The sequence below is a fragment of the Polypterus senegalus genome, chromosome 6 (genome assembly GCF_016835505.1).
Source record: "Polypterus senegalus isolate Bchr_013 chromosome 6, ASM1683550v1, whole genome shotgun sequence".
Lineage (NCBI taxonomy): Eukaryota > Metazoa > Chordata > Cladistia > Polypteriformes > Polypteridae > Polypterus > Polypterus senegalus.
Window position 1 is genome coordinate 115,556,994 of NC_053159.1, and position 13,711 is coordinate 115,570,704.

The window sequence follows — 13,711 nt, forward strand, 5'->3', positions numbered from 1 at the left end:
AGTACCCCCAGTGGTCCCCATGGAATCCAACAAAGCTGCCCTATGGGACTACAGTTCTCAGCATGCTTTGTGGACATCCATACAGGTAGCATCACCCTACCAGACTATCTCCTGGCCAGGTATTGTTTTTTGGTCCAACTCTTCCTAGATGCCACTGGCATCTTCTGCCTATCTCCCTGCTGAGGCAGGATGATCTTCACCCTTTTTCTTATGCCTTTAAAGGGCTGGCCTCCCCTTACCCCATCCTGGCCAGGAGGCCCACCCATGCCCACCATCCATCTCAATATAAATGTAATATTATAAACATGAGGATACTATGTTTTTAACAACACATCAATAGGCTAATTCCTGTGAAAGAAGCAGGAATTGTTTATTATTGCACAAATGAGAAAGCCATTCTGAATTCCCCCCCGCCTAGCCCTCAGCATGAAGTCACGGTCTCTAAGGCGCATGGGAGGACAGCTCAGCAGAAAGCGAGTGCAGATGACTTGGCTGCCAAGGCTGCGGCAGTGCTGCGTCTGTAAATGGCAACCGACTGCCCACCCGACTTATAAAAGGCGGCTCTTTGGCAGAGCTCTGCATTCTGTCTGGACGTCTCTGCTCTGTCTGCTGAAGGTAAGAAACGGGCCCTGTTCTCACTTTTCTGGGCATTCACTTTTGTTAATTCTAGCACAGAAAGGTGCAGCGGGATTACTCTGCCTTTCATTTAAGAACATTCTAGAAGAGGGCACTTTGAGCTGCAAACTTCTGTCGGGGTCTGAAGAAATGTGCACAGCAGGCATCATAAGGGATGTGTTAGTTCCTTGGAGTTCTTAATTTTTAGGTGTAATGTGCTTCTTTTAGAATCAGTGAGCCAAATCTGTTGTGGTCTTTTAACCCTTTAAATGCAGCCTCATTTATGTCCATTTTCTGCTACTTTGATTTAATTGGCTATCAATCGATATTCAGGTTCTACTTCTCAAAGTAACGGTCAGACCTTTCTCTTGCTGAACTGGAGAATGAGTTCTGGTCTACACATAAGTTACAGAAGAATAAGTTGCAAAGTCCAGTAATGTTTAAAAAAGAAATGTACTTTGAATGTTTTTCTTATTTGCAATGATGTTGGAACAAGCTTCCAAACAACAACAAAAGTGTCAGTGAATATGTCAGGAACACTCAGACACCATGATTTGAAACATCTACCAGTCGGATTTCTAGTTTTACTGTTTTGAAGCAACACAAAAAGCGAGATTCTTTTGCTCCGCTTTTACTGTTTTCAAAAAAGGTATCCATGGCAGGCATACTCACCATTGAAGACCCCTGGGCTGTGCCTCATTTTCAAGGGCAGATCTTACTCTATGTAGCTGGTAAAGAAATTCTACTGTGCATCCAAATTACAACACCAGTTGTTGCAAGTTTTAAGAACGTCCTATCCAAGAAAATAATAATATTGTGAAATGAAGAAGACACAAAATGGAATGTGGAATGTCAAATTGTTCAATAAAGCCATGGGGGGCACTGGGGGCAGGTGTTGTTGTGATAAAGCAATTCATCCATCTTTGAGGGAAGAAAGAAAGACATTGCATTGTGGTATCAGGCTTTGCAAAATGGAATTTTAACAGCAAAACATTGACGTGAGGAAATGGAAGATTTTGTGCAACGTCTTTTTACATTTAGCATTATTGTTCGGCCCCTCCTACGGGTCCAGAACAATAGAGATCAGTTCAAAGGGTTAAACATGATGTTGTTGCTAAAAGTTTTCATACTTTCCACTAATGTAATGCTTCATGGGCAGTGCAGTGGTCTACCGCTATCGGTTCACATCTATCTGTGTGTAGAGTGCTCTGTTGCCATTAATTTTTCTGTTTTCACTGATAATCCCCTCGACGCGCCTCTTAGGTGGATTCACGAATCCACATTGGCAGTGTCTAGGCAGGTGACTGTGCTCTGTGGCTGGCACCTTCGCAATAATAAGTTACCACCTTGGCACGCAGTGATCTGTTAAATGAATGAAGGGGCCTTGACGATGGATGGTCAGTATTTTCACCTGCAAAGTAAACATTATAGAAAAGTTTCAGAAGACAGGATTAAAAACAAAGTGAAGCTTTTAAACAAAAGGAGTCTTTAAAGAAATTAAAGAGAGCAGACATGGCACAGCTCAGTGAAATGTGTTTATTGTGAAACTGAATACATTTAGGCTAAAGCAGGGGGTCTCCAGCTCCAGCCCTGCAGCTCTACTGTGGCTGCGAGTTTTTATTCTAACCCTTTTCTTAATTAGTGACCAGTTGCTGCTAATTAACTCATTTGCCTTAATTTTAATTGACTTGTTATTTAACACTTGGACCTCGTAATTGTCTCTCTTTTCCTTAATTAGCAGCCAAACAATAACGAGATACAAAATGAGCCATTTATTAATTCTTAATAAGTCACCAATTCACAAAAGGGTTAGAATGAAAACTCCCGGTCACAGTGGCTCTCCGGGATCAGAGTTGGCGACCCCTGAACTAAAGTATCCTCCACGGTGACCTGTTGGTGGAAGGCAGCTTTCAATTTCCTGGCAAAACCAAAATGGTCCTGAAATATCTTCTGCCCTCTGTCTTGTGCATCTCACTGCGGTAACTTGGGAGGTCTAATGTCTAGACATTGTGTACAAGTGTATGAGAATGTGTGATGGGTTTTTAATAATAGTCACGTAAGGACCTTCAGAATGTCCCCAAGTAGTGCAAATCAAAGCTGCCACATATGTGACCTGAGAAAGCTTTTTTCAAGATGGCATATACTGTGTTTGTATGAGGGACTGTCTTAGGTGCACACAGAATATTAGCAGACGGGGGTCCTTCCAGTAAGGCTTTTGTAATTTAATGTTAAATCTAGGAAAAAAAAAGTCAAATGCAGCAGCATAAGTGGGATCAGACTCGTGGATCAAAAATAAAATCAGAATTGCAATTTGAATTCCCTGGATTCCTTTTTCAAATGCTGCATGCTTATTGATTTTTTTAAATGGAAAGAACATGGGGTGATGGGTGAGATAAATGCTGGTGATTAGTGCAGGGTCTGGAGACAACGCAGAATGAAACGAAAAGTGGAAATGAAGCTTAGCATCTCACTAGCAAAAAGACTGACCTCCAAACAGAACAGGAAATAACATTGGCAGTCAGTGGGAATTAAATTAACTTTTAAAAATGACAATGGCTTCCAACAAAGATTATTCAAGCACTTGTAGTAATTATTTTATGTGATGGAAAATCAGCAAATTTAGGGTCAATGATTCGATATTAAAGAGTAACACTGTCCATACCTGTTGCTCCACTTTCGATCTTTTCTCACTGAAGTCCTGGGCTTTACATTGTGTTTCTACTCAAAAGCTTCAGACCACCCCTGTGTGACCAGGATTAGCTGAGCCGTCAACTCGTTGTGCTGACAGATTCCGGATACATTGTTTTTGGGTAAGTCAAAGTGCAGTAGAACGGACATCAGACAAACCAATGTGAAGGGCCCAAGGGCACACAGTGCTAGTAAGCCACATCAGTCTCAACTGAAAGCTTTCCTGCCAGGCTGCAGGACTGATAGAAAGCCTAACAAGAGGAAAGAGACCCGCAGCTTTTCAGCTTCTTGCTATACTTGGTGTACCTGGACTGCTTCGCCTCATCTCATAAGTTGGCATTGAACAAGTTGCTTAATCTACCTGTACACCAACTCTAAAAATTGGAAAAGTGCTTTGGAATGGGTGGCACTGTAGAATGGTACAATATAAAATAAAGTGTTGGTTGTGTTTTTCTAGATTGTTACCAGTGCATCATCATCATGTCAGATCTGGAGACTTGCCTGATCACCACCATTGAGACCTTCCACAAATACTCTGGAAAAGAAGGAGATAAACACAAGCTAAAGAAATCTGAGCTTAAGGATCTTATTAACAATGAGCTGTCCGGATTCCTGGGGGTGAGTAATGGCACACAAGCCCACAAAGTGATACACATGAACCTTCAAAGGTGTACAGTAGGTGCTGCCGGTTGTTTCGTAATGCAGTCCCTAAACGATGAGCCACAGCATGCAAGCAGCCATAACTTACAATGTAAAAACATATGCCTGGCCACCAGCTGGTAGAACAAGGCTTTCAGAGTCAGTTTCCGGGTATTTGGTTTTATTTATTATCCAAAATCACACAAAATGCCTGGTATATATGTAATAATTTGTTTGGAAGTTAACTGCTTCATTAAGGAAGTTAAAGAAGCAATTTACTGCATTCATGTACAGTATTTTTTAAAATAATGGCTTAAAGTTTTGTGGAAAAACCCCAGACCCTGACAGACATTCTTGGATGATCATATCGTAATGGTCACCATGGCACGGGAGACAGAAACACCACACTGAATGAGGTCATCAGCACAGGCAATTGCTAAACCATAGCTATCACTAGAAATAGCATGCCATAGGAAACACCTCCAAAAGAACAAATCTGTGACTAGACCCACCATATCAGACGCAGATGTGGGCAATCGCATTCACAGTCCTTTGCACACCAGATGTGTGGCTGAACCCTCAGAATCCATTTTCCTGTTATTTTTTTTTTTTCTCCTGTTTCCTTGCTCCACCAGCTCCTTCAGCTGCACATTGTCGGACCACTTTTGTCACTCCTAGTTGAACTCAACATGGTTAATCCTACCCCTAAAGATGAACTTTCCAAAAGCTTGGAAATGGTGGAGCCTGCCTAGATCATAGGTAGCAGACCCACTGTCTGGGAGTGCTTGTTCTGCCAGCTTCTACACTGCTCCTTGAGGAGCCATTTAGGGAACAAAATCTTTTTTTTTTTTTTTTTTTTTGAGTACAGCTGTGGTTACTTTCCTGCAATCCATTCTGTCCCTTCAATGTACTTTCAATATTAATTGAGGTTTATTGGCTAAGTTACCTGCCTTGCACCCTGTGTTGGCTGGGATTGGCTCCAGCAGACCCCCATGACCCTGTAGTTAGGATATAGCGGGTTGGATAATAGATGAATGGATGGCTAAGTTAAACATTAGTGGTGCCATCTAATCAGCATGTTCTCACATTCTGTCAAGGTAATTCTGGGACCACATAATCCTCCGAAGGGGGACACTGCGAATAGACCTGTTGTCACGCAAAATTCAAATCACGGCCAAGCTACATTCTGTGCTTTCCTCACTCCTGTTAGGACTTAACTGACGTAGAAGGGAGATGAAAAGGGAAACAATGCTTGTGACACTGCGGGTCAGATCCATGCTCCCACTCCTATTTGCAAGCCTCTTAAACCCACCACTGTTGATAACATTACCAAGGTAGGCCTAGCAGATGAGGATATACTGTACATCCAGCCAAGGGGTATATGCCGATTAAATGGTACTTTAATTAAAATCCGAAAACAAACAAACAGTATTCAAAAAGTGTGTCACAATATCTCCCATAAATAAATGATCCACAAAAACAAGTGATGTGGAGGTTAAAATCCAATAAATAAATAACCTTTTAGTAAACTTCAAGGCTCCCCCAACTTCTAAGTCTCCCCAGCAAGATAAGCACAGCTCTTTCTCTGCCTCTGTCTCTCCAGCTCACCCTGGTAGGTCTGCTCAGCTGGAGGTGACACTGACAGCAGCAATTCTCGACTCGCCTGTCCTCTTCAGCTTCGGCGAACGTGCACCAACCCAGCCCTCCATCACCCCAAACGCCATATCACGCTACTGTGGATCTCAGGAGGTCCATCCAAGGTCTCCCTCTTACAAGCAGCTCAATGAGGACACCCCTCAGAGCTCCATTGCCTTCACTCCCTCACAAGGTCCCGACCATCCAACCTCCTCTCCTTGCCTGAGCTTACTTGCACCCCTTGCACCCCTGAAGTTTCCTTGAACCACACTTTCCATCTCCAACCACTTTTATTTCTAGTTCCCCCTCCTCTTATTGCTTTTTATTGCTCCTCTCTAATTGGATACAGATATGACAAGCTGCTCCATCTGAGGAGCAGCTGAGGCGTCCAACCAATCTGTTGACTTCCGCAATTGGTGCGAACAGCCAGGTACCTCAATTATCCATGGAGTGCACCATGCCTGCTCACACCCGCACCCATTTGAAGTCCTGCACTTGAGAATTATTTATTTCAAAAGCCACACTGCGCCACAGACCACTCATCATAATGCCTGATTAAATGCACCTGATTGTTCTCCCAGAAATCGTAGTTGGGAAATATTAGGAGACCCTTTCAATCTACAAGAACTTAAAGGCTAAGTTTAGTATTTTTCAAGTCAAAGTTATTTCTTCACAAACATGAGAAGTTAAGCAAAATCACACCTTTTATTGGCTAACTAAAAAGATGAGATTAGATTAGAACTATGCAAGCTTTCGAGGCAACTCAGGCCCCTCTTCAGCCAAGATGTAATGTCTTGACTTCTCATTGCATCCATAATGGCTAACACGGTACAACACCCTACTAATACTTCACAAACATGGAATTTTTACATTTGCCACGTGAAATTGTGTTCGAAAGTCCTACATTTTCTATGAATTCTTCCTGCACTGTCATTTTACATTAGAATTCTTGGGGAACAGGTAAATTGAGAAAACTAAAGCCTTAAAAACTAAAAAGATTGAATGCATCCATTTTCCAGGCCATTTTTCAAGCCAAGATAGTTGTCCAGTATTAATCTGGGTTTTGTGATTACACACATATTGTAAAATAGTTTATACATGCCATGTTTGAAGAACAAAACACCAATATTATATACCAATATAATATACATACATATATACATATCTATATTATACACATATATATACCAATATAATATACATAAATCTACTAGAAGCCTAAAAGTGCAACGATTTTATATGACGTTTTTATGTCACTTTTTTGTCATGCTTTAATTGGGCTTATTTTGAAACCTACATATATATGTTTGGTATAATTCTTTTCAGAATTTATCAAACTTTAATGTGATGTTATTAGATATTCAGATTCTTATTCCGCTTTTAAATTATAAACTAAAAAATATCGAGAACTCACATCCTGCGAGACGAGACTTTGTGCCAAAAGATTTAACCACACCCAGGGCTGGAAATAAAAGATAAACAGTAGGACAGCTGCTGTTCAGGTTTTTAAATGTTCAAATCACCACGTGAGATGCAGTTCACATGGCACGGCAGCAGCAGCAAGCCAGCAGCTGATCAAGCAAAGAGGAGGTAAAAAAAAACTGTATTTGCTTTCCATTGTACCGTTTAAGAGGGGGTTTCGGAGGAGCGACACCATGTCCTTGGGGTGTGTTCAGCCCCCCTCTTCACAACACGAGCGCAAAGTGGCTCGCATGCACCGCAGGCCAGTGGTGTTGGTGAGCAAAACGAGCAGGTGGGGAACCCCCCTAGTGTGTGTATATATATATATATTGTAAAAGGCGCCATGGGGCATGTCTTCCCCGTGTCCCACAGGCCCAACACAGTCCCACAAGCACAAAACACAGACTTTAAACAACCCTTTCTGGCACCACCACTCCTCCCAGGCAACCTCGTCCTCTTCCTCCCGATTCTGGCCCTTCAGTGGTGGAGGCTGGCTCGTTTTATACCCCACCCGGAAGTGTTCAAGGTGCTTGACCACCTAGTCCTAATTGCACCTCCGGGTGGGGCTGAAGATTCGTCCAGCCAGGCTCTTGAGTCGTGGCAGCGCCCCCTAGCGGCCACCCCCTACCCCAACCAGCCTGTAGAGGACTCCATGTCCCATGGAGCCAAGTGGGAGAGTGGGAAATGAACATTGGCCAGGGAGACTGCCACCTAGCGTCCCGGGGGAGGTATTGAGCTGTCCATGATGGCTCCCCCGGAACATATGCAGCATGGGACCCGGCTGTCCGTCACAATATATATATATATATATATATATATATATATATATATATATATATATATATATATATATATATATATATATATTATACACCAATATACACCGATATAATATACATACAATATATATGTACATATATACAGTATATACCAATATAATATACCCACATTACGAGGTTCAGCCATTTTAAAAGTACATCAGACTAGTAGTCATCTGCAATAACTTTTCTCAACCTGTAATGTGACTTCTCGAAATTATCATGCTGCGTGGTTTGTTTAGTTCTTTAAACAGTTACAGAAAAAAAAGCTTAACTTTGGAACACAATTCCATGTGGCAAATTCATGCAATACCATGTTTGTGAAGAAACAACTTTGATTTGAAAAACACCATACTTATCCTTTGTTGTGTTCACAAGAATTTAAAAATGGGCACCTGTCTGATTTAGATTAACACCCCATTGGGCACAAAATAGAAACACAAAGCAGTAGAATATCATGTAACCTAACTTAACTTTAGAGGAAAAAGAATCCACAAAATCAATGATTGGTTCTATAAAACTGACCGGTTACCTGCACTGAGACTAATAAGTGTATGCATGGCAGAGCCAATCAGAGGTACAGGTGGTACTGCTTACTTTAGGCGAACCTGGAAGATGGCCCTCTGGCATGCATGCATGACAGCATATTGTAGCAGCATGAACAAATGATCACAGGATGAGAGGAATCCTGGGGGTCCCACGCCGTCACAAATGTTCTTTTATTTTCAATCAGCAAAACAGAAATTAATGAAAATTGGCACTTCAGTTATGTAGGTTATAAGAAACAAAGTCCTGTTTCACAAGGCAAAAACACGGGCTTGAGGGTAGTCAAGCCAGGTCCATGTCAAAATATGAGCACCATCTCTGTGGCTGCTCTGTCTGTATATGTTGTGGACCAGAAGGGGTCGGGGATTCTTTCAGCTGGGTACCCTTCAGTGGCAGTTTCTCCATGCTGTGTAGGCGGAAGTAGACAAGTCTGTTAATGGCAGCGCCCCCTCTTGTCCTGGGGTGTACTTACTTTAGGTGAGTCTGAAAGTTGACCCTCTGGCGCGCATGCATGACAATATATAATTTAATATTACTGAAGTATAGACAGCCACATGATGAGGAGAAAAATAGCGAACTACTAGTAGAATCTGGTTTTGTCTTTATACCATCAGGTACCACAACTGGGTATTTTAATGTCTTTCGAGTCTAGAGTGGTTGTCCTTGAAGCTATATGATAATAATTGATAAAAAGGTGTGATCCCCTTAACCATGCAAAGGCTGCAAGTCACCTTCATGGTGAATTGATTTAGATTGTGGTAGGGCAAAGCCGTCCAAACTCCAACCTTGACTTGATAGTGATTCAATCAGTAAGTGAGAGTCTGAACACTAAGAGAAAGTTTGTTTTACAAAGTAAAGTGATAAGAAGCCCCCGTGTAGTTAAACAGCCCCAGCTTTCCCCCCATTAAAGAGATAGGAAATCCCATAAGGACTTACTGATTGCCTTGACTCACAGAATGCTCAACAAAATCAGATAGAGTCTGGATAGGATGGCTTGAAATGTCAAGTGCAGAAAACTTGACCAGACCAGTACTGAGCTCTGAACTTAGCCAAACAATTGTGGTGACTGCCAGGCAAGAGTGAATGCTGATGGAATGGCCTTCATGTGATGCAATAAATCAAAACCAGCATCCAAAATATTATGTTTTAAGAACAGGCTTGATAATATTGAAATGGAAAATTCGATGTTATTCCTTTCATAGACAGTTGAAAACTCCCCATGTGGCTCTCAGAGAGCCTTTAATGCCTACCTCAAGTGAACTCTAAAAAAAAACCTTTCTGTTCTCTTGCAGCAAATCAAAGACCAGGCCACGGTGGACCACTTAATGGAGACGCTGGATGCGGATGGTGACTCTGAATGCGACTTTCAGGAGTTCATGACCTTCATTGCCATGGTTACCATTGCATGCCATGAGTTCTTTGAGCATCATGAGGACGAGTAATGGCCTGCTCTCTGAAGGTTCCCTTGAAAATGCAATGCCTTGCAGATGTTAACCTTGTACCGGCTTTAGCCTGAAAAGTGTCCGTCACTCTTGGGGTCTATATGGAGCAGGGAAGGGCAATCCCAGAATCTTGGGGTGCAATGGTGGCTGGTTTCATTTTAACCAAGCATTTAATTACTTACACATACACACACACACACAAAATGTCATCCAGTCTTCACAAGCTTTTCCTCAGGTGCTCTGCTGTACCTGTTAGCACAGCCTGTGACTAGACAAGCACATGTCCTAATGACAGAATCTCTAAGGCTTTTCTTGGAGAGCCCTGTAACCTCTTATAGAAGTCCCCTGATGATTGTGATTGGAAGAATCTCAATGCCAAACAGCTTTTGTTGAATTAGATCCATAATTTTCTCTTTTACAGGAATGCTGGGCAGTGAGTGACTCCATCATCCAAATCAAATGAAAGTAGCCTGACTATATAAGCACTTGCCCTCCACAACCATAAAAAAATGGAAGGATGATGAATAGACTGAAGTGGAAATTCAATTTATTCAAACTTTCATGTGGTGTCTTTGCAAATTCTGAGAAATGATGACGAGCCAACAAAAGTCAAAATAAAAGTGATGTAATATTAGATGAAAATAAATAAAGTGCCACACAAAGTCAGCATGGTAGTCACTCAGACAGTGGAGGCCGGTTGCCCACTGACCAGCTCTCCTGTAACGTAACGTAACAGAGAAGACAAATCAAAACCACAAAGGGTAGTATTGGAGCTGTCCAGGGCCTATAGTTAGAGACGCCAGTACCTGTGGACCTCAGATTGTAAACTGCTAATCCATTCTTACTTTAGGTTTTGGTCATTTTTAGCTAACAAATTTAGATGGAACAACTGAAAATGAAGTGTGATGACATGATGTGACAGGAACCAGATGTTCTCACCTTTGGTAGCCATAGGACCTAAAGGAGGGTCCCAGCTGTGTAACTCTGCTGCCATCCCATGGAGGGCAAAAAAGGACAAATAAGTGAAAAGGCCGAAAAATCTCCTCCCTGGCCCACTTCACAAAGACATGTGTTGTTATACTCCTCTCCATCCAGCTCAGAGAGCTGCTGTTGTCAGGCCTGGCACCCTCCATAAGATGTAGGAAAGAAGGGGGAGTGCAAGGCGATGCAGCATGGGGCAGAATTTAGATCAACCGGTAGAACAATAGCTAATCAACCACCACTCTTTCGGTCCACCTTTTTGTCTCATAATACATCAGTACGATGAACACCATCATAGGAGTATGCAGCAGCAGTGTCACCATTTACATCTGAGCCTGAACAGGCCCAGGACTTCAGAGTAAGTCGGGATGTATGGACAGCCACATGTTTGAAAGTCCGTCATTTTAGCGACTATGCCACAAGCCCCAGTCTGGTGTAGTGGCTAAGACAGTGGACTTTAAACACTCAGACTGCACTGTGAATCTCTGAACAGTTGTAATATGTTCTGATCTTGTAAGTTACTTTGGATATAAGTAGCAGTTAAGCATGTTATAATAATAATAATAAACCTGGTTCACATTGGCCACTTAAAGGCCCAGGCATACATCATGCAGAGAATCGGTCTCGCTGGACCAAACACCATGTCCACAGTTTTGAAGGGCTTTCACACTTCAGGCACTTCCACAGTGATTGATCACAAGTCATGGTTGCACAACTGCAGATGGGTTCTATCTATAGAATTGAGGACATTGCTCTTCTCCCAAGGCTGCTAGTAGTGGCTCTGCGACCGCCATAGTAGGACACTAATACATTCAAGAAGGCAAGACATTTCGCTCTTCAATCCAAAACAGAAAAGTGGGTTTGGGCCACGTTGTCATTAGTACATCTCCTGGGATCTTCTGCATTTGTCACCCAGTTGTGAATTTAATATCCTGTGCCAATTCTGCAGTCAGTACAGAAGATCTGAGCAGGTGACTTTGATTTCATTCCCCATTGACTAGTGAGGAGCCCTGAGCTCCCTGAGGTTTACTTGGGGAGTGACTGCTCGCTCACAGTTGGGTCCAGGATTGTTTCTTGTTTACTGTCCCAATGGCTACATTCAGTAACACTGACAACTGAGCTCCCTTGCACCCCATTAATGTGGTTAGGCATGGAAACCCTTCTCTCAGCACAGTGAGGTGCTTTCAACGTACCATATGCTGCTATGTGTTCAGATCATTAATAAAAGATGGTCACTGTGGCTGGGCTCTCCATTTGTACCTCTCTCATGGCTTTCTTTGGTTCACTCGCTATTTTAAAGCCTTAATTCTCTTTAGGGTGAGCTAGAGACAGCTGGGATTAACACTTTAACTGGGATCCAGAGTTAATCATTTTGTCGTGTGATTCTGCCAGACTGGGTAAAATGACCTGCTGGGGTCAGCATTACCAATACACAACAAGAAAGGACAACTGAGATAGCATTCAATGGAAGGAAGCATGAGTGGGTCAACACAACAGAGTAAGTGCAGCTTCATCATTCATCCACAGTCAGCTTTTATTTGGTATAATTCTGTTCAAAGTGACTGTTATCGTGAAAAACTTGAGTGTGGAGTGTGTGTGTGGGTATGCATGAGTGTGGGTGTGGTGGTCTGGCTCACCTTCCAGCAATTATTCCCACCTAGTGCTCAATCCTGCTGGGGTGAAGCCCACACAACTCTGAAGTATAAAAATGGTTGGGTGCCATTACTGAGCACATGATTTACATTTACTGCACATGATTAACTCTCTATTCTGTCACAGTGTTGTGGGCAGACTGGGGCTTATCCTGGTAGCACTGGGTTCAAGGCAGGCACCAAACCAGGAGGGAATGCCAGTCCACCATACGACATGCTGACATTTACATTTGCATTTATTTGCTTAGCAGATTCTTTTATCCAAAAGAAGTCAATCTGGGGGACTGTTTGGGGGCAGGTGTTACAGGACAAGGGTACAAAAATTGACCCCCACAAATGGAGACCTCAGAACAGCAATACAAGCAAGTTACAATTTGTGGGTTACAAAACCTAACAGCTAATAACAGACAAAAGCTTCTTAAGTGCACTGAGGGAGTAAGAATGTCTAATGGAGGTGGGCAGCTCGACCCACCAGCCAGAAGCTACACATTAAGAGAGTCTGGACTGAGACGAGATTTGATACCACACAGAGGTGGCATCACCAGACACCATTCATTAGCAGACCTGAGTGGTCGAAAAGGAGCACAGGATCTCACAGGGTCTCCACATATATAGGCACAGCCCCACTGACCACTCTGAAGGCAAGCATCAAGAATTTGAAGTTAGTAAGTTCCACTACAGGAAGCCAATGTGGAGTGACATGTGCCCATTTTGGCTGGATGAACACCAGACCTGCTGCTGCGTTTTGAATCATCAAATTGTAACATATGACGGTACTCCTGCCAGCAGACGTGACGTGAGTATTCCCGACGTGACAAGACCAAGCCTGGACCAGAGGCTGTGCTGCACATTCTGTCAGTTACGGTGTGTAGTAGAGAGTGCATCTGCATGACTGAGCGGTCTAACAATATGGTCCCTGAAGGACAGCTGGTCATCGATCACCAAACCAAGTAACAGAAATCCACACACGGTTCATCTATCTTGTATTATGGGAACGCACATTATAAAACCACATGGACACTAAAAGAACATGCCAACACCATAAAGACAGTGGCATGGATGAGAGGTGAAAACCACCATGCCACTGTGCTGCCCTAAGCCACATTTTAGGTCCTGTGGCCACTAGGGAGCATCACTAGGGGGCGTCACCAGACACAACTCAACTGCACACAGTCTCAGGTTCAAATCAAGAGCTTTTATTTTATAGCATATCTTTAAAAGTTTCTTTTACTCT

At 42.8% G+C, this 13,711-nt stretch overlaps 1 protein-coding gene across 1 annotated transcript; it reads left to right on the forward strand.

Annotated features, from left to right (window-relative positions):
- The first annotated feature begins 495 nt into the window (after positions 1–495).
- On the forward strand, positions 496–12,065 carry s100b (S100 calcium binding protein, beta (neural)). Its single transcript, XM_039756854.1, has 3 exons — positions 496–615; positions 3,761–3,921; positions 9,695–12,065. The coding sequence occupies exons 2-3, from the start codon at positions 3,784–3,786 to the stop codon at positions 9,842–9,844; spliced, it is 288 nt and encodes a 95-aa protein (XP_039612788.1). The 5' UTR covers positions 496–615; positions 3,761–3,783; the 3' UTR covers positions 9,845–12,065.
- The last annotated feature ends 1,646 nt before the right edge of the window (positions 12,066–13,711 follow it).